Source organism: Cornus florida, unplaced genomic scaffold (assembly GCF_030987335.1).
Source record: "Cornus florida cultivar Cherokee Brave unplaced genomic scaffold, ASM3098733v1 CherokeeBrave_3.0.0_Hap2_Chr05, whole genome shotgun sequence".
Classification (NCBI taxonomy): Eukaryota; Viridiplantae; Streptophyta; class Magnoliopsida; order Cornales; family Cornaceae; genus Cornus; species Cornus florida.
In genome coordinates this window covers 76,001,584-76,029,575 of record NW_026775575.1, presented here as the reverse complement: position 1 = coordinate 76,029,575, position 27,992 = coordinate 76,001,584, and the positions used below count along the sequence as shown (strand labels likewise).

The following is a 27,992-nucleotide window of genomic DNA, read 5'->3' as shown; positions in this document are numbered from 1 at the left end:
ATCCACGTATTGGTTTTATCATTATGCGAATTTGAATGAATTCGCTTGGATTGCAGCCACGTGTACGTTTTCACTCTCTTAGCAAGCAGGATTCCTTGTGCTGTGCTTACGTGTAAGTCTTCACTTTCTCAGCATGCTTGAAATGCGGCCCACGTTTACATCTTCAAGCTAGATTCCTTGTGTGCTCTGCTTCGAAAATCATGATAAAATGTGTTTGCTTCAAGGATGGAAACCTAGACTTTAAATAAGTAAATAGTGCAAACTACCACCTGGCTACACTTAACTTTTTTTTGTTTTAATCGTACTATTTCATCTAGTTAAACAATTTTTTTTTTTGATTAGTATTTCATCTAGTTAAACTTAATTTTCACTACTGGTTTAGACATTTGTGCAGACAATATCAATGGCATTTTAGATTAATTAAATGTAATGTAACAAAAATAAATTTTTTTTTTCATAAGTAAAATGAATTAAAAAGCGTTTAAGAGGGGAACGCGTCCCAAACTATACAAAGACAAAACGGAACCTATGAACTCAAAGAGTCCATGAAGTCAACAATCTCCTCAAGAGAAGAGTAGTCTCTCCCCTGACCCCAACAAAAAAGAGTACAAATAATAGAAAATTTCAGCACCCCAATGGAGGACTCCTTCCCATCAAAAGATCTACTATTCCGTTCTTCCCAAAGGCTCCACCAAATGCAAAACCGGATCACCCTCCAGAAAACTCGCGCCTGGGTCCCCACCCATTGGCTCCTCCAAATATCCAACAATTCCCGGGAGGTCCGAGGCATGACCCAATGAATACCAAAAAAGCCAAAAATCAAACTCCAACAATCATGGGTCATAGGACAATGCAACAAAAGATGATCCACTGACTCCCCATTAATCTTGCAAAGGCAACATCGATTAAAAATTATATGCCTTCGCTTCCTCAAGTTGTCCAAAGTCAAAATCTTACTTCAAGCTGCAGTCCACACAAAAAAGGCCACCCTAAGAGGCGCTTTAGACATCCACACCGTCTTCCATGGGAATGTGGTACCATGAAAACCAGAGAGGCACACAAAAAAGGACCGAACCTGGAACATCCCCTGAGGAAAAGGCACCCAAATCCAGGAATCTGCACCAGAACCCTCCACTTCCTGTCTGTAAAGGAGAGCCAAAAACCCAGTGACATTATCCAACTTCCAATCCTGAAAAGCTTGCTGGAAGCGCACATCCCAAGACAGCCTTCCGCTATCAAGGTGATAGCAGTTAGCAACCATAGCATGTTTGTCAACAGCGATCCTGAAAAGCCTGGGGAATAAAAGAGCCAATGGCCTATCCTCGCACCATGAATCCTCCTAAAACCGGACATTACTTCCATCTTGAACTCTGAATCTAATATGTTTGGAAAAGACATCCCACCCCTTTCCAATGGCCCTCCACACCCCCACTCCACTAGTAAGCCTGACTGGTCTAACTGACCATCCTCCTCTCTCCTCCCCAAAGCGACACGAAATAACCCTTTTCCATAATTTGTGTCTTTCACTGCCAAATCTCCAAAGCCACTTGCCAAGTAGAGCATTATTGGAAGGGGCCAATCTCCTAATACCAAGCCCTCCCAACTGCATAGGCCTGCAAACCTGCTCCCATTTGACAAGATGATACTTAAATTCCTCTCCGCGACCCCCTCAAAGGAAATTCCGTTGGAGCCTCTTAATTCTTCCAACAATAGAGGCTGGAATCCGAAAAAGGGAAAGAAAGTACGTTGGGAGGCTTGACAGAGTACTCTTCACTAATGTAACTTTACCACCCTTTGATAAATATTGCTTTTTCCAACCAGCTAATCTTCTCTCGACCCGCTCAATCACCGGGTTCCAATTTCCCACCCTCCTGGCCGAGTCCCCCAGCGACAAACCCAAATACGAGATAGGAAAGCGTTGCGTCCCACACCCTAAAACATCAGCCAGAGAATCCACCTTCTGAACCTCCCCCACAGGAACAAGCACGCTCTTACCCACGTTAACTTTCAAGCCAGAAACAACCTGAAAACAAACCAAAACACATCTTAGATACCTTAGCTGGGACACCTCTGCCTCACAAAAAACGATAGTGTCATCCGCAAAAAGTAAATGAGAGATCTCCATCTGCTGAGCTGAGTCAGGGCCAATCTTGAAACCCCTAATAAAACCCAGATCCACCGCCCTTCTCATCAACCTACTAAGAGTCTCCATAACAATAATAAAAAGAAATGGGGAAAGAGGGTCCCCCTGCCTCAACCCACGAGAACTGCCAAAGAAACCCGAAGGAGACCCATTCACCAACACCAAAAACCTGACAGTGGAAACACATGAAACAATCCATTTCCTCCATCTCTCACCAAAGCCCATCCTCTCCAACAAATAGAACAGAAAATTCCAGCAGACATGATCATAGGCTTACTCAATATCCAGTTTGCAAAGAACACCTGGAGTCCCACTACAAAGTCTAGAATCCACACATTCACTGGCAATAAGAGCGGAGTCCAGGATCTGTCTACCCCCAGTGAAAGCATTCTGAGACTCAGAAATAACTCCATCAAGAACCTCCCCCAATATATAGTATATAGACGCTCAGGCGCTCCCGCTCTCAAATAATTTTTGGACTTTGCTGCTTCCGTGCTCTTGCTTCGATCTTGCTCTATGTGACTTAGGGTACAACCTATATGTTACCTGGACTCGGGTATGTGTGTTGGACACGAGTGTGTATCCATGCGTCATGTCATATCTCTAAATAGAAGGATGCATAAGTAATGTTTTAATCTAATATAATGTTCAATATAGGCATTTAATTCATTTTAAATCAATAATATAATGTAATTGAATGATTGGATATGGTTTTTAACTAAATGTCCACCCAAAAGTGTCAAATCCATATCCCATATCCATGTCCGAGCAATATATGTGCAACATGGGTATTTCACTACTTTTGAAGAGTCCATGTAACATAGGTACAACGTTAGCCACTGTTGAAGTGGTAGTTAAGCAAGACCCTAAATACAATATTGGGACATATTGACTTGTTGGCCAATAAAAATTTCAATAAGACAACATTAGACGCATACACGAACATGGTGTAATGGATGTGCTGGCCGTATCAGGTTAACATAATAGAATTGGTTGTTGCAGGGTTGCAATTTTATTGACCTTGCATACCATAGGTGTATTGACTCAGCTGAGTCCCAAGGAATTCTGAAGAGGCTCGGGCTAGACTTGGGCAATTCTATAGGGATTCGGAAAAGACTTGACCGATTCTTTTTCAACTTGGGCGACTCTCATGTGCTTCCGATTCTCATCGATATATTGGCAAGTATTGGGCTCGAAGAACTATGGTGTAGACACAATCTATCTTCTTATAAGTTCTTCACTTATCAAAAAAAAAAAAAAACTAAGTTCTTCACTTATCAAAAAAAAAAAAAAAAACTATCTACTTATAAGTGTTTGCAACATATTTTCCAAATGTAGGAAACCAATAGATGCAGTCCAAAAATTATTAGAAACACAAAGCGGGAAAGATTAAGGAATCGAGTGGGGAACCTAACAGGAAATCAATTAAAGCTTTAGTGGAAAGAATACGAAGCATTAAGAAGAATTATTGTAAAATCTATATGAAATAATGATGGAAATTTTTCATGAGATATATGAAATATCTAGGCAGAAAAGCAGATGAGCATTAAAGAAACCGGTTTAAAATGTTTGTGCATCATTATGAACATCTTGAAACTTATTAGGACCCTGTCTGGGGTTGCTTTCTTTTTCTAAAATTCCTTCCACTGAATGGACTTTGGAGAATTCATTTTGATGAAAGGAATTTAAAACAAAAAAGCTGTTTGGTGGGTAAATTTTTTCAAGTTCTTTTTACTATAGATATAATTTAACTTGACAGTTATATCTTTAATAATCCATGAATAATTGCAGATAGTTGAATTGGGATGTACAAAGACAGGGAAGAAAAAAAAACCATAGTTAAAGTGATGGAGTGAAATTGCCGATGATGTAGCAACGATTAATTAGTATAGTGAAGACCAGGGTATACAAATTTACCCAATCTACATGATAGAAGGTTTTTGTTTTTTTCCCCTTTGAGACTACATGATAAAAGTTCAAAGAGATGGGAAAAGAAAAGTAAAGAAAAATAAAACGAAAGAGAGATATGGCAGCAAAAATATCCTATTTTTATTTTTATTTATAGCTATAAATCACTTTAACAACCAACTTGATACCTAAATGGAACGGGTAGCCTTCAAAAAATATATTATATATGTATATATATATATATATATATATATATATATATATATTGTGTGTGTGTATATATATAATTATATTTATTGAGAGAAAGAAAAGCTATTTAGAATTCTACATAGGGTTGAATTTTGGATGAGAGTTCATAAATCTTATAACTCTTCTGCCCTTTAGTCTTTGAAGTCAAATGGGAGTCAATCGTAGTCAATGTGTTTGTTCTTCTTTCGTTGAATCGTTTTTCAACAATAAATATTTTTTAAATAAAGATCCGTGAAATGTTACTCAACATTCTTTTTTATTTATTTATTTATTTTTGGGTAGAGAACGAACAGAGAAGATGGTACACAGAGAGAAAAGTTTGCAATGGAATTCAGAAATAGAAATAGGTTAAATAATGGACAATATAGGAATTTTATAATTATTACCTTAAAAAGTGTGCATCTTGTTGGAAATCAAGCAGGAAGCATGTTTTATTGGCTTTGGTCAATCGGGCTTCTAAACCACAAAGACTTTCTAAAAGTCCATTTTCAGAGATTTCTCCAAACGCTCTTTATTATTGGCGAAGGACTTTATCGGCTTAGAAGCCCATTTTGAGGCTACAGGAAACCAGCCAAACAGGCCCTAGGTTCCTAACCGGAAACTTCAGGAAATTTTTAACATAAAGCTGCTTCGGGAAATTTATTAATAAAGACTTGATTCATTGCTTGTAAATGAAAAATTCCATATTTTAGATATTATAAATTTCCTACTAAACTAGAGATAATATCAAATAAGTTTTTCTATTAGCTTTTGAAGCATTTACCTAGAGATTTCACAACGAATCCTAAGCTTTGTCAAACATTCTTTATGTGGTTTCTAGACATCCCTCCAAAGGCTTTCAACATATTTTGCGCGAATTTTTTTTATGCTTCGTATTGGCTTTCGTAAAGTTTCTAAATGACATTTTATCACTTTTGGCTTGTTTTGGAAACGCTTTTGAATAAGTTTTATTGTTTTAATTGTTTTAATTTTTTTAGTGGAGTTTAGTGGTACTCCCTAGAAGTTCTATACGACTTAATTTCCTTATTTGAGACGCCTTTCTCACTTGGAGTCGAGTTTGTTGGCAACTCTTGGTAATTACTTACAAAGTTGTATGCTTTAATGAAACTCTTTATTTGCTTGGTTGAACGCGTCAAAATAATATATTCTATTAGTCCCTCACATTTTCTATAGGGTTTACTAACTTTATATTATTCCCTTCATCCAAGTTTAATAGCCCATTTTTCCTTTTTTGGATGGTTTTTCTATGCAATTCCTTTTTGAGAGTTAGGAGGTGGTTAATTGTGGTGACCTATGTGGGCGGCTGTGCCGTGGGTGGGTGTAAGAGGCATTGGCAGGCTGCTACACTAGGCGAGTTACAGGTGCATAATCACACATCGTTTGGGTTTGGAAAGGGGAAGTGCTAAATATGTATGATTTGTACACTCCAATTGGTATGAGGCCTTTTGGGGTAAAATTCAAGAACAAAATTGTGCGGGCTCGGCCTAAAGCGGATAATATTATACCATGTGGTGGAGTGGGTCATTACAAATGGTATCAGAGCCTAACCCAGCTAAAAGTGTGTTGAGTGGGATGTTGGGCCTCCTAAGAGGGTGGATTATGGTGACCTATGTGGGCGGGGTACAAGAGGCACTGACAGGCTACCACACTGGGCGAGCTACAGGTGCATAATCGCACATTGCTGGGGTGTGGAAAGGGGAAGTGCTACGTACGTAGGATTTGTCCACTCCAATTGGTATGAGGCCTTTTGGGATAATACTCAAGAACATAATTGTGCAGGCTCGGGCCTAAAAAGGACAATATCATACCATGTGTTGGAGTGGGTCGTTACAGTAAGGGGAAGGTGATGGGCACTTTCCATAATTTTCATTCTCAGGGTCGGTTTGAGTAAAGCTTGAATGCCACTTTCATTGCTCTTATCCCAAGAAAGGGGGGTGGGGGAGTTAGGGATTTTATACCTATTAGTTTGGTGGGATGCATCTACAAGCTAATAGCTAAGGCCCTAGCTTTGAGATTAAGGGAGGTCATAGATGGGATTATTTTGGATTCTCAAAATGCCTTTGTTCAAGGTCGGCACATTTTGGATTCAGTCCTTATCGCAAGCGAGTGCGTTGATTCCACATTGAGCAGTGGGGTTCTTGGGGTTTTGTGCAAGCTTGACATTGAGAAGGCTTACAATCACATGAGTTGGAGTTAGAGAGAATGGGTTTTAGGGAAAGGTAAAGGAGGTGGATTGAGTTTTGCTTTTCTATTATTAAATTCTCAGTCTTGGTGAATGGGGCTCCTACTGATTTTTTTAGCAGTTTGTGGGGCTTGAGGCAAGGGGATTCGCTATCTCCCTTTTGTTTCTCATTATGGTGGAGAGGCTCTTATTAGGAAGTTGAGGAATGCAGTGGATCTGGGTTTTATTAGAGGCTTTAGGGTGGGTAGGGACTTCTCTAGCCAGTTGGAGATCTGGTTTTGGGAGGATATTTGGTTTAGGGATCATCAGTCTTTGGCTTCCACATATCCCATACTTTTCAAGAGTTCCATGGATAGAGATGCCTTGGTGGCTAACTGTTATCTGTCCAACCTGGGATGTTCAAAATTTAAGGCATTTTTAGGATTGGGAGTTGGAGGACATTTTTGCATTCTTGGAGTTGTATTGTCACGACGTTGTGGGACATGGTATTGATTCTTGTGTGTGGGTTTCTTCTACGGAGGGGTTCTTTGCTGTGCGCTCTCTATTCAGGTGCCCGTGCCTCATGGATGCTCCAGGGCCTATCCTGTGGAAGGTTGTTTGGCGTTCGAAGGCCACTCTCAAGGTGGCTTTTTTCGCATGGATGGTTGTTTTGGGGAAGATTCTAACTTTGGTCCACCTGAGAAGGAGGAGACAGATTGTTGTTAATTGGTGTTGTAAGTGAAGAGATATGAGGAGATGATTGATCATCTTCTACTGCACTGCTCTGTGAAACAAGATAGTTGGAGCTTATTGATGGGTTTGTTTGGGTCCAGTGGGTTATGCCTAGGTCCTCCGGGGGTTTGATTAAGGCTTGGAGGGGTTGTACAATGGATTCTCTAGCTTGTGACTTTTGGAGGGTAAAGCCTTTGTGTGTCTGGTGGAGTTTATGGACAGAAAGGAATAAGAGATCCTTTGGGCGAGGAGACTCGTATTGGGGCGCTAAAGTTCTCTATTATTTGTTCTATTTTTTGTTGGTTTTATTTTTGAGAAATCGTAAATCCTTAGGGGAGATAATTGATTGTTTGGACTCTTTGAGAGTTTATAGGCCCTTTTTTGGCCTTGTGTAGTTTTTATGGGATGCATTCCCCGCTTGAAAGCTTTCTAATACAATATTACTTATTCAAAAAAAAAAAAAAAAATTTGTTCAAGTGAGTCCAAATGAATTTTTCCATAAATACCCTTTAAGTTTTAAAAAAATTCGCAACTTGATAATCAATATTTATACTTTAAAGGGTATTTTTGGAATTTTAAAAGGGACAATGTATTAAATGCATGTCCCCTTGAAAATTCGGAATATCGAAAATGGATCATTGATTGGGATGGAGGGAGTATGTTGTTTTGTTAGGTTTTCTACTAAACTAAAAAATTTTTTGTGATGCCAGCAATGATGATGTTTTTATTTTGTATATATAGAATTTTAAAACTCTAAAGCTTCCCCACACTTCTAATCTTTAGTATCCAATTTAATTTCTCTTTTCAGTTTTCTCTGATCACTGGACACTCCATATCTCTATCTTTGATCCTTTCTTTTCATATGCTACATGACTATCTTTCAACATTTTTTCTTTAATGAAATATCACAATCTCCAAGAAGGTACGAAAAACCCTAAATAAGGGATCCTTGTCTACTTCTCTTTCATTGTAAAGAACACAATTTCCTAATTTATTTGGTTTAATCTAGTTATCAATTTGCTTTTGATTTGGTGAACCTATCTGAAAATAGTTGAATTTTTTTGTTTGTGAGGGAATGTCCTCGCTGTGATGTATCTTTTAGTATATTAATACATTGCCTGGTTGTTGAAAAAAAAAAAAAAAGGTTCAAGTTCCCAATACAAAGATTAATTTCATTCTTTAATTTTGAATTATTGCAAGTGAGGACTTTCTAGTTTGTTGAGTTCTAGAAATTAGTTAAATTAGTTAGACTCGAGGTGAATTTGGATCCTTGGTGCGCCCGAGTCTTTAATAATTATGCGTGGAGGGAAAGCCTTGATACCTGCCTAATAATTGACATTATTTTGCACAAAATCACTACTCTCATACTCAAACTGACACCCCACGCATTTCAGCATGAGCCTTCATCATTGCACTAAGCAATAACTCCTAAATTCTTACAGCTCTTTTTGCGAATATCAACCTCATAATTTAAAGCCATTACTTTATTTGGTTGGGGTGATATCAGTGTTTATACTTTCACTTGAAAGATGACTTCGTGTAATATGATTTCTTAAATTCCAAATTTACATCATCATATAACACAAATTACCCTTGGTCATTTGTTCTTAGATTTCTGAAATTTTAATTATGGACTAGGTTATATTCGTTTTCTTTTTCCATTGTCAAAAGAAGAGAACAATTTCAGATTCATCCCAATGCACCTTAAACTTTTGCCTTGAATAATTTTAATATTGTCACTAAACTACAATTGATATGGTCTTCCTTCCCTTAGCAGACATGTTTGTTGATGGTATATTTATGCTAAGAGGCAAATGACCCCAATATGATTGTGTTATGTGCATGTATGCATTTTAAGATTTTTAATATTCTTGCTTACAATGTTTTCTATCCTGTTGAATAGAATACATGGGAGTCAGTTAGCAGAGATGCCTTTCATTGGGACTCGCCATATTTATAGGCGCCAAGGGATGGCCCGTCGGCTTTTAACTGCCATTGAATCGGTATGTTATGAATCATTCTCCATAGTGGTTGTTATCTTTTTATATCTGTCTTTGGCAATGCAAATTAATGAATCTTCTATATGACATTTGTTAGACCTGCCACATGTTAGTTATGTCATGAAATATTAACGGCCAAGAAATATGGCTCAAATGTTGATGTTAAGGATGATTGAGTGGGCCGTGCTAAATTGCTTTTCGCTAGAGAAGTTCATAGGATTTTTAGTAATAGATTAAAATTGTCTAATTAGGAACATCTCTCTCTCTCTCTCTCTGTTTGTCTGTCTGTCTGGTTAATTGCCCCTCATTTTGGGTTATTAATGTGTGTTTTTCTATGTTGGCTTGTAATTAATGCGTAAGAAAGCTTTTGCTGCAATTTGTTTCAGTATTTAATGACTTTGTATACCGTATTCTTAGAAGTTATTAATTTTTGTCTGGTTGGAGTTTGCAACATTTTGATAAAGTTTACACCTAAGTTCAATAGCTACAATGGGAAAGAAAACAATAAAAGAGAGATCTCATTGTAGATTTCTATGTTGATGTTTGATGGAAAAGTAAAATCAGTGTAAGAACAAAACATATAATTATCAAAAGCTTAATGGAATTGGGAGTTCTCGTAAACAGGAAAAGCTTATAGCTCAAGGGGCTAATCACCAATGTATCTAAAAAAAACCTTAGCTTCGCTCTTATACCTTATTAATGACTAAGGTATTGAAAATCATAGTTGATCTTTATATTTTTTGTCCTCTCGTAGTTAGAGAATTACTCGCTATTTGGGTGTCCTGTTTGACAGACTTGACCAGAAAATCTGCTCACAAGTCTTATTATCCTTTTGCATGTAATACACACACACACACACACACACACACAGGGAGAGAGGTATTGCATCTTTCTGATATTGTTTGCTTTTGCCATTTGGCCTGCTCAATCTGAAATTTGCATTATCTTACATGTATTACCTCCATCATCCAATCAACTACAATAATCCATTGCTAATATCTTAAAGTGATAATACTAATAATATTCTATCTGGTTTTATGGCGTTAGTGTCAGATGGTGTTCTGGGATCCTAAGGAATTGCAGATAGAAAATTTAATGACATCAAATTAAAATCTTGTTATTGTTGCGAAATTTTGACTTCGATAGAGGATCGTCAGTTAATGCACCAAATGTGGTGTTTATCCATCCAATTATTGAATGGTAATCTTCCTGGAGATGTTTAGTGGAAAAGATCATGGTGTATGTAATTCATTAACAGCTTGGATGTGAGTTGATTAAATCCTGTTTGGAGCTAACTTGTTTCCTAATGCGAAATAAGTTCGTTTGATTGTCGTGTCATTGGATTTCGAGAAAGTGCAATTGGTGAATACAGTGATCTGCAGTTTTTTTTTAGCTATTTTTTTTTCCTGAATTTTCCTGGGAAGTTTATTAGTGATGTTCTACGATATTGTTGTAATTTGGCCTTAATGCAAGAGGATTGGAAGTTTTCAGGGTGAAATTTCAGTGTAAAGGCTGCTTTATTTTTGTCTGTATGTCTGTTCGTCTCTCTCTCTCTATCTATCCATCTCTCTATCTCTCTTATTTTCATTTTCTATTTGCTCTGGTCTTTTGATTCACAGTTTTGCTTGACATGATCACATGGGGCTTTTCTAGAGGGTTCATATTGTCGGGGTTCCAAACAACCTCGGTGATAGAACTGTTCAATTATAGATATACTCATGGTTAAAGGTAGGGGGGGGGGGCAATTCGTGTTCATGGGTCGTGTTCATGTCGTGTCGATGTAAGGATATTATACTAAATAGGTAAACCCAAACCCAACCCATTTAATAATCGTGTCAAGAATCTCAACACTAACCCAACCCATTTATTAAACAGGTAATCGTGTTAACCCGTTTAATGACCTGTTTATTAAAACGAGACATTAAATATTTAATCAAATACTAAATAATAGAAAAAATTGTCATAATTAACCAAAATATTCAAAATAAAAGGAAAAATCATAAGGCATAGATAAGGTTCATGTTGAAATGACTTAACTATCCATAGTAATTGGGTTTAAACAGGTAACTATTACATAAGTTATATTCACGATTAGAAGCAACTGGGCAAGGACCCCACACATCTGAATGAACAAGATCAAAAGGTGTTAAAGTAGATTTATTACTACTAGCAGGATAATTGGAACGAACATGTTTAGCCATATGATATGTTTCACAGGATAAATCTGACACTGCCACGTTACAAAATAAGGAAGGAAATAAATGTTTCAAATAACCAAAAGAAATATGTCCTAAACGCATGTGCCAACGCATAAGCTGGGCTTTATTAGATGAAACAATATTAGAAAATGAAGCTGAATTTGCTTGAGGTGACAAAGGAACATCCAACAGGTATAAACTGTCCACTTCACGCCCACTGCCAATCGTCCGTTTCGACACCAGATCCTGAAAAATACAATGAGAGGGAAAGAACGTTACACTACAATTTAATTGTTTGGTAACGCTACTAACAGAAATAAGATTTGTAGTCAACTTTGGAACATGAAGTGTATTTGACAAAGTTAATGAAGGAGTAACTGATATGTGACCCTTCCCAGCAATGGAAGATGGAGAGCCATTCGCAAGGCGGACCTTGCGTTGGCCAGAGCAGATACTATAAGATTGGAAGAGTGAGGATATACCAGTCATATTGTCTGAAGCACCAGAATCAATGATCCATGGTGTTAAAGATGTAGATACGCTATGTGTAGACGTAATAGTACCTGAGTGGGCATAAGTGGAGGTTGGCTGAGATGATGCCTCCATTTGGTTGAAGAATTGCTTAAACTTGTCCAAATCAGCTTGAGTCAAGGTAACTGTGGCAGAAGATGTAGAGGCAGGGTTGTCAGGAGTTGACAACGAGACTGGTTGTGTAACAAAATGTGTAGAGGATTGAAGCTGTTGTTTCTGTTGCGGTGGACGTCCATGTAGAGCATAACAACGAGATTTGATGTGACCTATTTTTCCGCAATGGTCACACCGTCCACGTTGTCGTCCCAGAGGAGGATCGGTGGTAGTGCTCTGAACTGACTGGGATGGTGAAGTTCTTGAAAGGTTGGGAATCCGAACTGCCATAGCAGAACGATCAACAGAAGCAGCACCTAATGGATGAGTCCGGCGGCTCTCACCTGACAACACATAGGAATATGCATCCTCAAGAGTAGGGAATGAAGATAAGCCCAATAAATGAACACGAGCATACTCAAACTCGTCGTTCAATTCGGCAAGAAACTGAAACACTCGATTTTTCTCCACAATTCCTGCATATAAAACTGCATCATCTGGATCCTTCCAAGAGTGGAAGGAATCATAATATAACATCTCCTCCCAAATAGCACGAAGCTTGGCGATGTAACCTGAAACTGTCAAGTCACCTTGAGAAATCCTGGTGATATCTCGCCCCAGCTGGAAAATTCGTGCATTATTCTGCCTCTGAGAATAAGTGCGTTGAACTGAATCCCAAATCTGCTTAGCAGTCTTCATAAACATATAGCCAACAGCTATGTTTGGTTGCATCGAATTGACTAGCCAAGACATAACCATAGCGTTATCTGCAAACCACTCTGGATATGCCTTCTCTGACTCAGCTGGCTCTTTCTCAGAACCAGTAATATAGCCAATCTTGCCTTTGCCACCAATGAACATCTTGGCAGACTGTGCCCAAATCAAATAGTTGGAACCATCCAACTTTACTGTGGTGATTTGAAGTCCTGGATATTCTGATGAGTTGGTGGGAAAAATGGCACCACCACCCACAGAACGTGAGCCAAGAGAATTAACAGTCGAGGACCCTGAATATGCCATAATCTGTCACACGACAATAATAAAAAAAAGAACTCCAAAAACACCACAAATTCTGTTAATAAATCAAAGGGTCTCCTCAGACCATAAACAATGTCTCCTCAGACCAATCCCGAAAAATCCAAATACATACCTTTTTTAAGGAGCGCTGCTCGCTTACATATAGCCAGACAGCCTCCTTCTTAATATTTGGAACCTCTTTGTAAACTAAATTTTTTTTTTACCCAAGCTCTTTTAGGTGTTGGAAACCAACTATCTCAATTTACCCAACCCTAGAAGAGTGAAAAAGAAATTGTAAAACTTAAAAATACCTGTTTTCGATCACAAAACAGCAACACAGAAAAACATGTGTAGGCAACGTCACACGATGTCAGAAACAGCCTAAGGTAGCTGTCGCACAAGTAGCAAGGCTGCTGAAAGGTGTGGAAAGGTGTTGGCTCTGATACCAAGTAGATATATATAAAAGGAAGAGAAAAGAGAGAATTGCGTAAAGGCTTGAATGAGATAAATTACTCATTCACAGCTCTAGTATTTATAGATAAAATGAGCACATGCTTATATTACAAGAAAGGAAACTAAATCAAATCAAAATCAAATCACAACTTATTCTAAAGCATATTCTATAGCATAGTCAAATCTCTGCTATTATGGTAAGTCATACCATAAATCGTGGTATCATATATATGCTATTATATGCATAGTCAAATCTCTGCTATTATGATAAGTTATACCATAAATCGTGGTATCATAAATGCTAACAGTTAGGCCATCCCAGTTTCTCTTACTTAAAACATTTGTTTCCATCCCTGTTCAAAAATTTAAATCCTTTGTTATTTCAATGTGAATCTTGTCAATTATCAAAGCATCATCGTGTTTCTTATCCTTCTCATTTATATCAAGCATCCAGACCATTTTATTTGATTCATAGTGATGTGTGGGGGCCTTCTCGGGTTACTAATGTGACTGGAACTAGGTGGTTCATCACTTTTATTGATGGCCATACTAGAGTGTGTTGGGTATATCTTTTGAGAGAAAAATCTGAGGCTGCGAGAGTGTTTAAAGAGTTCTATGCCATGATTGAAAACCGGTTTCAAACCCGGATTCAAGTATTTAGAACCGACAACGGAAAAGAATTCCTTAACTCTATTCTTGGTGATTTTTTGAAAGAAAAGGGTTTTTCCATCAGTCCACTTGCTTTGATACCCCACAGCAAAACGGGATAGCTGAGAGAAAAAACCGCCATTTACTTCATATTGCTGGGGCAATAATGTTCACTATGGGGGTTCCTAAATATCTATGGGGTGAGGCTGTTCTTACAGCTTCATACTTGATCAACAGAATGCCAATTAGGGTGTTGATATTGGAGACGCCCCTAAACAGCTTGCTGTCGGCTTTTCCCCATATTTGGATCTTCACCTCATTACCTCTTAAAGTGTTTGGATGCACTGCTTTTGTAAATACTAAATGTTCATACTGTTCAAAACTTGATCCTAGGGTTGAAAAGTGCGTGTTTGTTGGGTACTCTCCTAAACAGAAAGGGTATAAATGTTATAACCTCACCTCTAAAAAATTCTGTGAGTATGGATGTGACCTTTTTTGAGACTGAACCCCCCTATTTCACCAAAAATACTCTTCAGGGGGAGCGTAATGAGAGGGAAGACCATTTTTGGGAAGTAAGTGTTTCACCAAGCTCTACCTTACCTACTGAACCCACTATTTCAACCTCTCCGAAGCCTATTGAGTCAAACATTATAGACTACACTTCAGGGGGAGAATCACTTCAAATCCAACCTCAATCTGAGCTCCGTGTTTACTCTCGAAGAAGGAAGGATCAAAATAAAGAGCACCAACCTACCACTTGCCATGAAAACTCTCAGGATAAAGGCAACTTGAATGAAACAGGTATTTCTGTCTTTTCTTGCAAAGGAATTTGAGATAAAAGATCTTGGAGCTTTGAAATACTTCCTAGGAATGGAATTTGCCAGATCCAAGAGAGGGATATTTGTCTCTCAAAGGAAGTATGTGTTGGATTTACTTATGGAAACAGGTTTACTTGGCTGCAAACCGGTGGAAACACCTATGGAGCCCAATTTAAAGTTGCAGGCAGCAAGTGCAAAAAAAAGTGATGAATCGAGAGCAATTCCAAAGGTTGGTTGGAAGACTCATTTATCTTTCACACACTCGGCCAGATATTACCTTTGCAGTGAGTGTAGTGAGTCAATTTATGCACTCACCAGGAGAAGAACACTTTGAGGCAGTCTACCGGATTCTCAAATACCTAAAGGGATCACCTGGAAGAGGTTTGTTGTTTGAAAATCATGGCCATCTAAGGATTGAAGCCTATACCGATGCTGATTGGGTAGGTGGTGTGACGGATAGAAGGTCTACTTCAGGTTACTGTACTTATGTTGCTGGAAACTTGGTAACTTGGAGGAGCAAGAAGCAAACCGTTGTAGCAAGGAGTAGTGCAGAAGCTGAGTTTAGAGCAGTTGTTCATGGAATTTGTGAACTTTTGTGGCTGAAAAGATTACTTGAAGATCTTAAAATCTCTAGTCCGATGCCTATGAAGCTTTAGTGTGATAATAAAGCTGCAATCAACATAGTTCACAATCCTGTCCAACATGATAGGACTAAGCATGTGGAAGTTGATCGACATTTTATTAAGGAGAAATTGGAAGAAGGAGTGATATGTATGCCCTATATTCCTACAGGAGAACAGGTAGCAGATATCCTCACTAAAGGATTACTGAAGGGGAAATTTGACAATCTTACATGCAAGCTGGGGATGCAAGATATTTTTTCGAGCCAGCTTGAGGGGGAGTGTGGAAAGATCTAGGCTGAATTGTTAGGAAATAAGTTAGGGAGGATTTTTAGGAATTATCCATAGTTAGATGGTTGACTTTTTTTAAATTACGATTTGTATATATCTTTTCATTAGATAGAGTTTGTAATACACTTCTATATATATAGGCTTGTAAACTAACATATGATATATGAAAAGAGAATATCAGAATTTATTCTTTTTCACCGTTGTGTTCAATGTAGTTTTATGAGGGAGTTGATGGGTAGAGGTAATACGTGGGTTGGTAGAGTAGGGAAAACACCGATGGCACTAGTAGCGAGGAGATAGGCTTGTGGAGTGGTACGTGGTGCAAAGACATGTACGTGGTGTTGATACTCTATTGTTGTAATATCCTTACGAATCGTAGTGAAATCTCTTCTCATCCATGGACGTAGTCCCGAGTTTGGTGAACCATGTATATCTTGTGTTTGTGTGTGATTGCTTTGTTAGCTTTCTTTGGATCTCGTTATATGCGCGCTTCCGCTGCCCCAACAATACACAAGATCAATATATTAGTCGAATGGCTAAAGTGATACTTTTTCCAAAGTATAGAATATGTACAAGTCAAAGTAACTAAATATGTTACCTCATCTCTTCTTTTCATCATGTTGGACCCACACGGTTCATGTCATGGAATTGAACTTTGCATATTAACCATACGCATTCTTGTACATGTATACTTTATATTTGTTTATTTTTTGGCACATGTTTAGAGTGATATTGTGTTTTTTGGTATGTTTGTGTTTGTGCATATATTGTTCGATTAAAATCAATATTTTTGTATTCTTTGAATCTACTGATTTTAACATTGATGTGCTTATTTCCGAACCTATTGATAGGCACTATGCTCCCTTAATGTCGAGAAACTGGTCATACCTGCTATATCTGAATTACGAGAAACATGGACCTCGGTGTTTGGTTTCAAGCCCCTTGAAGAATCAAACAAAAAACAAATGAAGTATATGAATCTGATAGTGTTTCCTGGTACAGATATGTTACAAAAGCCTCTATTGAAACACCAGTTTGCTGAAGGAAACTCAATTTCTGTGGCAGGTATTTCGAAGATGCTTATATGTTTATTCCTTTTGTCAGCTTTATATTAATGTTTCTGACTCCTTATGCCTCCTTTTCTTGTAGTGTCAGAGCCTACTGAACTTAGTCCCAAGCTTCAAACTACGCATGAGGCAATTAGTTCTGGTATGAGATGTTCTGCTGGGCCTGAATCTAATATTTCCTGTGAGGTTATTGTCCGTCAGGCACGTGGAAAAAATGATGCTGCTGCTGCTGTTGAATCTGGTTCGAAGCTTCCACATGGCTCTGTGCAAGTTGCATCTGATATAACAAGTGAGGCGATCACTTATAGAGATTCTGTTACTAATCAGGAAAATCTTGCCAGTTTGGGTGTGAGCAATGATGATCAAGAGTTGGAAAATGAAGCTATCATAGATACTGAGGCCATTAGTTCTGGTATGAGATGTTCTGCTGGGCCTGTGGATTTGGGTGTGAGCAATGATGATCAAGAGTTGGAAAATGTAGCTATCATAGATACTGAGTCAATTAGTTCTGATATGAGATGTTCTGCTGGGCCTGTCGATTTGGGTGTGAGCAATGATGATCAAGAGTTGGAAAATGAAGCTATCATAGATACTGAGGCAATTAGTTCTGGTATGAGACGTACTGATGGGCCTGAATCTAATATTTCCTGTGATGTTATTATCCATCAGGCATGTGTAAAAAATGATGTTGCTGCTTCTGTTGAATTCAGTTCGAAGTTTCCACATGGCTCTTTGCAAGTTGCATCTGATATAAAAAACGAGGCAAACAATTTTTGCAATTCTGCTACTAATGAGGAAAATCTTGTCGATTTGGGTGTGACCAATGACGATCAAGAGTTGGAGAATGAAGCTATCATAGATACTTGGGCAATTAGTTCTGGTACGAGATGTTCTGCTGGGCCTGAATCTAACATTTTCAGTGAGGTTATTGTCCATCATGCACGTAAAAAAAATGATGTTGCTGGCTCCTTGCATGTTGAATCTGATATAACAAGTGAGGCAACAAATTTTAGAGATTCTTCTACTAATGAGGAAAATCATGTCGATTTGGGTGTGACAAATGATGATCAAGGGTTGGAAAATGAAGCTATCATAGATACTGAGGCTTTAGTCATTGATGCTCTTGAACTTGATGGACAACATACTAGTGAGGAGATTAATGAATGCCAAAATGCTAATTCTGGTTCTGGGCATGCTAACAAGGAGATCAATAAATTTCAAAATGCTCATTCTGATTCTATTGTCATGCCTTCGTCGCCCGGTGAGGGGACTGTGGAACGTAGCAACAACTTAAATCAATACAGTATGTGTAGGTTGGAAAGCAAATCATTTACTGTTTCCCATGTTGGGTCAGTTGCAAATTGTGAGAGTAAAACTCTTCATTCAATAGAGGGAAAAGGTAAAGAAACTGTTGGTTGTGAGCTAACTGGAGAAGTTCGTGCTTTTGATCAAAATCAAGGTTCTCTTGATGAGGGATCTGTACACCACTGTACAGATCTTGTGCACAAATCTAGAGTCTGTGGTAGGGGCTGTGTTAATCAAGGTTCAGAGGCTGCAAATCTGACATCTGATGGTGCAAATGATATTCCTCAAATAAAAGCATCTGTATTCACTTGTCCTGTTGAGGTGAACCGTCAAATTGCTGCTCAAACTGATTCCACATCACTTGATGGGAATTATTTTCTCAGCAGGCCTCAGATGGGTGCCAAATCTTCTGAGCTATCTGAGTCTGGTTCTCATGTTGATCACAAAACTGTCACACAGTGTGATTCCAAACACTTGTGCAACTCAAGTTCCAGTCCTGGTGTTACTTGTCTCTGTACCTCTGGCAATTGTAGTGCATGTGGCATCTCCGAGGTGATTGTAATGTAGAACAGGCTTTTTGATTTCTCCTCTCTCTTTCTCTCCCCCACAACCAAACTTTAGATGATCATGTTGTAAAGCTGAAAGTCGGATTGAGTATGATAGGTCCATCAAAACTCAATTATCAATGATGACTCCTTGACATAGTTCACTTGTTGCGCAACGCCATAGTTTTCATTTTTGAATTTGTTGTTGCATCTTGTCTATTTTTCTTGTTGGTGTTACTATTTCTTCATTCTCATTGTATTTCTTGGTGTGATTGGCTAATAGAATAAGGCCAAGTCTTGCTCTGTTTAAATGGTGAATCTAACATTTGGGTGTTTTATTTTGCAGGTAGCGTCGTGTAGATTGTTGAATAGTAAGCTGTGCTAAAATCTCACTTATGTGACACGTGGAGTCCTAGAGTTTAAAAGCATGTTTGCTTCTTGTAAAGATTTACTAGTTGCTGTTTAAAGCTATTATCACCCATGGACTGTGCCTTTTGGAGACCAAAACTTTGTAAATAAAGATTTTGTTGGTGTATGGGTTTTAGTTCTAGAGGGTAGCATGGAAGGAGCTTACATTAGGTTTTGCTTACAATCTTACCAACAGCTTGTGGAACCCTTCTTGTGACAGATGTGAATATTTATACTTGAAGTCAAAAAATGTGGAACTTCTTTTTGAGGTATGTTTTGTATTCTTATTTCATTGCCTTGTTGGTCTTCACTACAAGTCCTGTTTTACAGTCTTCAACTCTCTCTCTCTTGTATTAATTTTCAGTGTCTTGTATATATTTCAAACAGCTTTTATCTTGTACCAAATGAAACCATTTGCAGCTTACAAAAATCAATCAATCAAGTTTGCAGAATTTAATCCCAACTACGTCCGGTTAGCTGTGGGAATTTTTTTTATCATTCATTTAATATCTAGGCTCATAGGGAATCTCTTTTGACTGCCTTGTCAGTTGTCCCACATAAATTGAGCTGTCCCTGTGCGATTGATTGTGCTTGAATTTTTTACTTCTTGCTGGTGCACTAATTTCATACCAGATAACTAATCCATCTTCTCTACGATTTTCTCATACTTCCCTTGATTGGCATTAACCTAACATTATCATGAATGCATATATTTCTTATCTCATATTTTCATGTATTGCCATAAGCCATGTATTTTAGATACAAATAACCACATCTCTTCTTAGTATTGGGTGATTTAAATAAATTAATAATTTAATTACACACAAAAAGTATAACTTCACTCAACACATCCCTTATCTGAACTATTGGAGGTTGGCTACATAAAGCTTGTTTCTCGATTCTGTTCTTTCTATGGCCATTAATATATTTAAGCCACACTTTGTTATATATATCTTTATTATCTTATGCTTACTTTGGCATACGTTACTCTTCTTTTTTCTCATAGTCTTTATTTTTGTCGTCCATCACATATCTATTATAAACATCCGCATTTCAGCCAGAAGTTAAGAACATGTTTCTTGACCGATCTTGTTTTTCCCAAAAGCATAATTGGTCTAATGTCCATTAGAGGTATACGTTGATCAAACAGGATGCTAGAACCAGAAGCACTCATTAATTTATCCTATCATTCTTAAATTTAATATCATTTTCAATCTCCTATGAATAATTAAATCTAATAATGAAATTTGTTCACCTTTTGGTATCCTTGACCCTTGATATTCTCTACATCTCCACTTGTATTCCTAGTTTCTCTATGGTACATGCCATATATTCAAATTTCTTGTCCTTATTATTAGCCCTTTTGATCATAGAGCTTTGCAAGATCTCTATTTTAACACTCATCTCTTATCTATTTTTAGAACAATATCATCTGCAATTGACATATTATTGAACCTCTCTTGTATGTGTTTTGTCAATTCATGCATAATTTAGGTAAAAATATAGGGGCTTAGTGTTGTTCTTGTTATAAGTTTACGGTGACCAGAAATTCAATTGTTTATCCTACACTTATGTGCATTTATATGAAAATCCTTTTTCATGTCAATATATCTATTTATTATTCTTTTCTATTCTAAAACCCACCATATAATAAGTCTAGGGACAACATTGCAACCTTTTCCCAGCTACACAGAAAGTAATATGATGATCTTTCTTCCTCTTCTTTGTACTCCCTTCCAGTAGTCTTCTCAGTAAGCAAATGTTTATAATTGTGGACCAATTTGATTTTTCTAACGCTTGTGTCTTTGTTGTTATTCAATAACTCTCTCATAAAGTTCTTAATTTATGACTATTATTTTAATATCCTGGTAATTTGTACTACTTTAGATAATCCCTTCCTTTTTATATATAGGTATTAGAATATTTTTTTCACTATCACTTGATAGTCTTTTTAGTTACATAGAATAATTTGTACAATTATCTTTGTAATGGTCAAAGCACTAGTTTATATATCCTTAATCATGTCAATACATCTGTTTATGGTTCTTTTATATTCTAAAACCTACTATATGATATGTCTAGGGACAAAACATTAACTTTTTTCCAGATTTATAGAAAACCATACAAGGATCTTTATTCTTCTTCATGCGTTCCATTTTCAATCCCTTAAGTCAATCTTCTTTTATTTTACGTATGCTACTTTTAAGACTAATTTCTTCCACTGTATTCTTTAAACCACTAAGCTCGTCTAGAATAGCATTGCAACCTTTCCTTGTTTTGTTGGATACGGGAGATGATGAAATGTGTTGCTTTAAGGAAACACCATAGTATTTCCTCATTTGTGAAAATCTTGAAGGGAATTTATTGCTGTATTAGTGTTGATTTTTTATTTTTTATTTTTTCCCGAATTAAGATAGTGAGGAAATATATTATGTGATTTGATTGAGGTAACAATTTTAGATTGATCAAAAATGGTGAAAAAGTATTCATGTAGCTGCACTAAGGAGTTGAGATAAGGGTTTGTTGACTTGAGAGTAAGTATTCTATGTGCTTTGGTAATCAAAAGATTGTCATTCAATGATTGTTCCGTGATTTATATGTAGTAATTTCCTTCATGTAGTTGTTTCTCTTGCACCGGCTCTCTCTCTCTCTCTCTCTCTCATCTTCCTAATTTATCTGCTAACTTTTGTTTTTCTTTTGTCCATTTGCAGTAGGAATCTTAGTTTCCGGTTGAAGCCAAGAAAAATGCAAAGGAGCTTCTTGGCGGGGTGAACAGAACATCCCACCCTTTTGCTACGATCCTGGTAGAGTTTAGTAGTGTGTTACTTTAAGGGGGGTTAAAGCTAGATGCATGTGATAATTGTATGCAGATGCTCACTCTTGACTCGGCCACATGCTTATGCTCATTGTAAATGCAACCAATGGTAGTTTAATCGATGGAAGATGGTTTCCTTTTAGTAAATCTGGTAAATATTTTGTGTTGGTGCTTTTTTTGGTTGCTAGTTGCACTTCTTTTTTCAATCCTCTTCCCAATGCATGCCAAAATTAGATTGAAACTGCTTATTTGAGAAGAAAAAAGATAGGTAAGCTTGTGCAATTAGTTAATACTTTCTTATGCAATCTGATGTTTGGCACAAATTTTCTTTTATGTTTCTCCTTTCCCAGGTATTCTTGCCAAAATCTATCATGTTTTCAGCGGTGTGTATGTTTTTTTGGGCACTTTTATATGTAGGATTGTTTTTAGTCTCTACATGAAGGAAGATTCTGTTTTTGATGACGTATATACTCAAATCTGGAAAACCTCTTCCCAACTTGAATTGTCTTTTGTTATATTCATAGGATATATGTTTATATTGTTTTTACAACATTCATGAAGAGACATTTTATTAGAAGCTACAACCACACCTAACATAATATATAACATATATATATATATATTTTATATACACACACACATACACATACATTTATCATGCAAACTCCAAAGTACCCCTTTTTTTATACCCCAGGCATACATATTTATTTTACTGGAGTCTCGATCCCTCAACCTTGGTGTTTGGATGCAGATAGGGAATTTGGGCTAAGCAAACATTGATGACTGAACCTGTGGCTGCCAAATTCTGTCATGTTTGGGAAGAGTAAATGACGTAAAAGTTAGGGATGAATTTTTATAACAAGTAAAATTTTATTTTTTCTTCACTATCATTTCAAATACAATGCAATTCTCTCTCTCCCCTTTTTCTCTCCCCATACTTTATAAACACACTATTAAAAATATGGATTTCATTTGTGCTTATCCATTGGAATGTTTTTTTGGCCTCTCTGTCACTATTCAACTTTTAGATATCAAGTTGTTTTTCTTTTGGAATACTGAGAGTTGTAACGTTAGAGCTAATTCTTAGAGTCTTTGTTTTAATGTAAAAAAAATTTCAAAATAGATTAGTTAAAAAAAAAAAAAAAAAAAAATCATGTTGCTACTTGGTTGATATTACACAATCTTTAAAAAATAAAAATAAAAAACTTGTGTTTATGCAACTGATAACTAATATTAAAAGCTTGTATTTGGTTGCTTATTTTTATAATTTGTATTATATCTTATTTTTTAATTGAAAGTTCAAACAAACAGAGTCGCTACATTGTAGTGTTCTATTAAAAAAATATATTGAGCATCCCATTCGATTATATGGTATCTTGATTAATGAATAATCATTATTTGTTTGGTTTAGTTTTTAAAGCACATTTTAAAAAAATTTTGGAAACAATTTTTAACTTTTTATTACAATATTCATTTATTTAAAAAGATAAGGGAAAGGTGTTATTTTAGAATAGGAAAAGTTGGAAAATGACCAAAAAATAATAATAATAATAATAATAATAATAATTTCGTTGTAAAAACAGAAATAATTATAAAATGATTTCAACGTACTTAAATAAGGTTTTTAAAATTTCTCCCAAAATGGGTTGCCTTTGAACGAAATCATAATTTAATTGAAGAACTCTTTTATTTTTATTATTTCCTTCATATTCTCGTCACAACAACAAGGGTCCATTATTTCTATGAAAAATGTTTTACATTTGAGCTCCCTTTGTTTGAGCTAAAATATTTTTGGAAAAATATTTTTTGTATTTTTATGATTGTCTTAAAATATTTACTATTTTACGTGTCTCACCCGATTAATTTTTAGTCCATTAATTTTTGACAAACTATTTTACGTATCTCACTCGATGAACTTGACCTAAATCTTTGTCAAATATAAAAAAAATATATATATATTTTTTGAGCAAGATATTTTACGTTTTGCCACACCAATATATATATATATATATAATAATAATACATTTTATATAAAAAAGTAAAAATTCTTTTATTATCCTATATTTAGTTGAAGTCTGAAAATACATAGTGGAGTGCAAACATTTATATAAGCGGCTACCATGCTGGAATATCTAAATTTACCATTTTGCCCATAAGCTACTATATATAATAAGCTAACGTTTCTCACAGCGAAGATTGAAGTCTAGGGTTTGTAGCTTCTTCTGTTACGCCGCAGTCACAACCATCGCACTGAACGAGAGAGCATCTCCGGAGTTAGGTCTAAGATCGTAGCGATGGTGAGCCAATCCAACCTTTCTCTATTCTTTCCACCTTTGTAATCGTCTTCTCTCTCCTCTGTCTATATACCTACATATGTATATGTATATGCACACATACACAACTATTTTTTGTATTGATCTAACTTTTCCTTGTTTGATATTTGCAGTCGCTTGTTGCAAATGAGGATTTTCAACACATTCTTCGTGTTCAGAACACGAATGTTGATGGGAAACAGAAAATCATGTTCGCAATGACCTCCATCAAGGGTATCGGTCGACGTTTCGCCAACATCGTCTGTAAGAAAGCCGACATCGATATGAACAAGAGGTATTCCTTTTTATTTTTTTACCCTATTATTATTCTCCTTTTCAATTTTCCAAGTTCGATTCTGTTCTAGGGTTTCTATACTCTTTGTTGCAGATCCGATAACTCTATGTTGTGATGCGATAACTGCGATAACAGTATATTGTGATGCAATCAGCTATGATTTTTTTGTAGATGTTGTTTTAGTAGCTTTTCTGTCTTTGATCTTTAGCCCAAAAAATAAATAATTAACAATTCTATTTGGTTGGTAGTTTCTAGGTTTTCTCACTCCTTGGTCCTTCTAAATTGATCTGATGCTGTTATGTTTGTTTATTAAAATTTGTTGCTTCTGACTATTGTTTTTTGTGTTAATTTATGGTTTTTGTATGTATAATTTTTCATTTTTTAATTAGCGAAGTAGTAATTGGTTGCAAAATAGGATATGGGACAGAAATGAAGTTAAATTTGGTGAAGGTATGAACACTAGTTCTTGATCTTTGTAACCACACCCAAACATGGTTTTGGGCCTTCCTTAATGTATGAATAAACTAATAATTCTGTTTGGGTGGTAGTTCTAGGTTCTCTCATTGTTGGGTCCTTATTTGAACTTGTGCTCTTATGGTTGTTTATTTTGGATTCATTGGTGTGGATTATATTGTTGCTGTGTTCTATTATGTTTTTTTTTTTTTTTTTGTATGGATAGTTTGGTTTAAGTTCAGCAGTTTAGCCTCTGCGTTGTTGAAATGTTTATTAATTAATGAAGAAGTAATTGCTAGCAAAATAGATTATGGGACAGAAATGAAGTTAAATTTGGTGAAGTTGAACACTAGTCCTTTTTTTTCTTAACTACATGAAAACCTGAATACCTGGTTTTGGGCGCTCGTTCAATTTGGTTTAAAGGAAAGAAAATGCCTTATAATGGAATGGACGGTTATCTTTTTTGGTCCTGTTCTTTACATCAACAGAAAATGCCTATTATAATGTGATGAAAGTAGCCCTAGAGATGATACTTAAATTGTTCGCTGAATTTTATTAGAGGCTCAACTTTTTTGGCAATTTCTCACATATCATGGTATGCTTTCACCTTCTAATGCTATGTACAGTGCAATGGAGCTCCATTCCTTTTGGGCCATCTAGATTCATACTTCCTAGTGGTTATTTAGTTCTGAATTTTCCGAGTTTGTATGTTTTCTGAAATGGTGTTATTTTGATATAATGCACTTTTAAGTTTTCTAATTTTATCCTCAACAAATCTTGATATCTACTACATTTGATACTCTGAAGAATCAAGCTATTCGTTGTATCAGTCTGGATTCTTTATCTGTTCGTCATACTTTAGTTTATTGGATTTCTAATTTGTTTGGATTCATTCTTGTAGGGCTGGTGAACTATCAGCTGCAGAGATTGATAGCTTAATGACAATTGTTGCAAATCCTCGCCAATTCAAAATCCCTGATTGGTTCCTGAACAGGAAGAAGGATTACAAGGATGGGAAGTATTCTCAGGTCACATCCAATGCTCTGGACATGAAGCTAAGGGATGACCTTGAGCGGTTGAAGAAGATCAGGTTCTCTTCATTTTTTTTGTATTTACTTGGAACACAGTTTCTAATATATAATTAGATGGAATGCTGGGTCATTTGTGTGATCTCCAAACCCATCGTGGGTATCATTATATTGGAGTCTTGCTGTTGAATCTGTAGTGTTACATGTGATTGTTTGCTTGCTGAAACTTTTTTCTTTTTCTTTCTCTCTCTTTGTTCCTTATTATTTGACTTTGTTGCAGGAATCACCGTGGTCTACGTCACTACTGGGGTCTTCGTGTTCGTGGGCAGCACACAAAAACCACTGGCCGCAGGGGAAAGACTGTTGGTGTTTCCAAGAAGAGATAGTCTGGTTCTCCATGTTTTCTGTTCTTGCAACAAGTTTTGTTGAGCTTTAGACTTGTCAAATTAGTATGTCTTGAATGTGTTGCTTTCCTGCTAATGTGGTACCATTTTGGATTTTATCAGCAAATTATTTTGACGGTATTAAGATTACTTAATTTTATTTCTACAACTAAAGAAGAGATTTGGTTTCTTAATATGTTGTGATGAGTTGTGATTAATTTCGTATCTTAATGTTAATGTTGTTTTAGACTTTTTTTTATTTATGAGAATGTCCACCATGTTTAGCCTTCGTCTTTGATATTTGAAATGCTATTCTCATAGCATTATATTATCTTACACATCAAATAATCCTCTGCCGGATTGGTTTGGTTTTCCCATAGAGCAAGAACCAATGCGATTCATCCAATTCGATCAAGTTGTGATGGACACCTTTTCTTAATGAAAAGACTCTTTTAGATTTGCTAGTGCGATTGGCTGCAAATTAGTTATCTTTGCTGTTCATTATTGTATTTGATCTTGATATATTATAATAGTTGTAGAAAACATATTTTTTTCTTACCACCTACCTTTAGAGACGAAAATTAGACAAAGTCCATCGAATGGGTTTTTGTTAGACACCCTGTGGATGACTCGTCCACCGACCTTATTTGTTCCACCCTCCTCGTCTTAGTCTAAACACACTTCATATTCATTTTACCTTCTCGCAACATGATAAAGTTTGAGCTCTAAAATTCTCAATCGAGAACTTCCAAATTTTAAATTATTGAAATAACTTTCTTTATTAAACTTTTTTCTTGAAAGGATTGGTTTTTAAATTCGTAAAAATAATCACTCACCAAAATTGTCTCGGCATCTGAATCAGCCTAGGAGAGACTAAAGAAGGAATGATTCTAAATGGTGATAACTAATCAAAAATTGATCACTATTTGCAAGACGATTGCAATCCAGATTCCCGTGGCTAAACTTGAAAACGAATTTAGACTTATCTTAATCAGCCCTTCGGTCTGATTAGTATAGTTTCATTGTCATTACCTCAAACAAACAAGAAAATGAAATGGTTCTTTGATCCTATGTATAATTTTTGTTTGATATCCGTGCTATACACCAATTTCTTTTGAAGAACATGATCTGAATTAACGATATATAAGTTACAAAAAAGAAAGAAAATGAATTCACCATTTTTTTTAACCGTCCACTGGTTGGTCAATTATCCAATATATGGAAATTGCAAGAGGCAGATTTGAAGCGATTTGTGTGTGTGTGTGTGTGTATAGAGAGAGAAAATCAAATTTGACCTTCCAACCTTTCTTCAAAATTTGATCAAGTAAACTACTCTCTATTTATCAGAGTTGTCTATTCCTCGTAGAGGTTCTCTGTTCATCAGAGTTTTGAATTCTTTCCAAAAGTGTGTTTTAGGGGATGGCTGTCATCCACAATTCCGAAAGAACCTCATATTATTTGTCTGGATGGATAGGTTCTTGTGTGATTTTGCTCGTCTCATGGGCAATTTGGAACGGTG

At 36.3% G+C, this 27,992-nt stretch overlaps 2 protein-coding genes across 3 annotated transcripts in view; both read left to right on the top strand.

Annotated features, from left to right (window-relative positions):
• Positions 1–22,149, top strand: part of LOC132306912 (uncharacterized) — a 37,821-nt gene extending 15,672 nt beyond the window's left edge. For both annotated transcript variants that reach the window (XM_059804512.1, XM_059804510.1), the window contains exons 7-11: positions 9,097–9,196; positions 16,714–16,927; positions 17,012–18,786; positions 19,126–19,456; positions 21,899–22,149. In XM_059804512.1, coding sequence (XP_059660495.1) covers positions 9,097–9,196; positions 16,714–16,927; positions 17,012–18,786; positions 19,126–19,164 — 2,128 coding nt within the window. In that variant the 3' untranslated portion in view covers positions 19,165–19,456; positions 21,899–22,149. The remainder of the gene's footprint in view (positions 1–9,096; positions 9,197–16,713; positions 16,928–17,011; positions 18,787–19,125; positions 19,457–21,898) is intronic.
• A 2,001-nt stretch (positions 22,150–24,150) lies between these two features.
• Positions 24,151–26,667, top strand: LOC132306911 (small ribosomal subunit protein uS13z/uS13y/uS13x). The gene is made up of 4 exons (XM_059804509.1): positions 24,151–24,299; positions 24,449–24,609; positions 25,964–26,152; positions 26,371–26,667. Exons 1-4 carry the CDS (start codon positions 24,297–24,299, stop codon positions 26,474–26,476), a joined length of 459 nt encoding a protein of 152 aa, XP_059660492.1. The 5' UTR covers positions 24,151–24,296; the 3' UTR covers positions 26,477–26,667.
• The last annotated feature ends 1,325 nt before the right edge of the window (positions 26,668–27,992 follow it).

What these genes read in the sequence shown, in the direction of transcription:
- LOC132306911 (XM_059804509.1), top strand. An exon ending in GACATCGATATGAACAAGAG is followed by an intron (nt 24,610 to 25,963) that starts GTATTCCTTTTT and finishes TCATTCTTGTAG; the next exon opens with GGCTGGTGAACTATCAGCTG. An exon ending in GAGCGGTTGAAGAAGATCAG is followed by an intron (nt 26,153 to 26,370) that starts GTTCTCTTCATT and finishes ACTTTGTTGCAG; the next exon opens with GAATCACCGTGGTCTACGTC.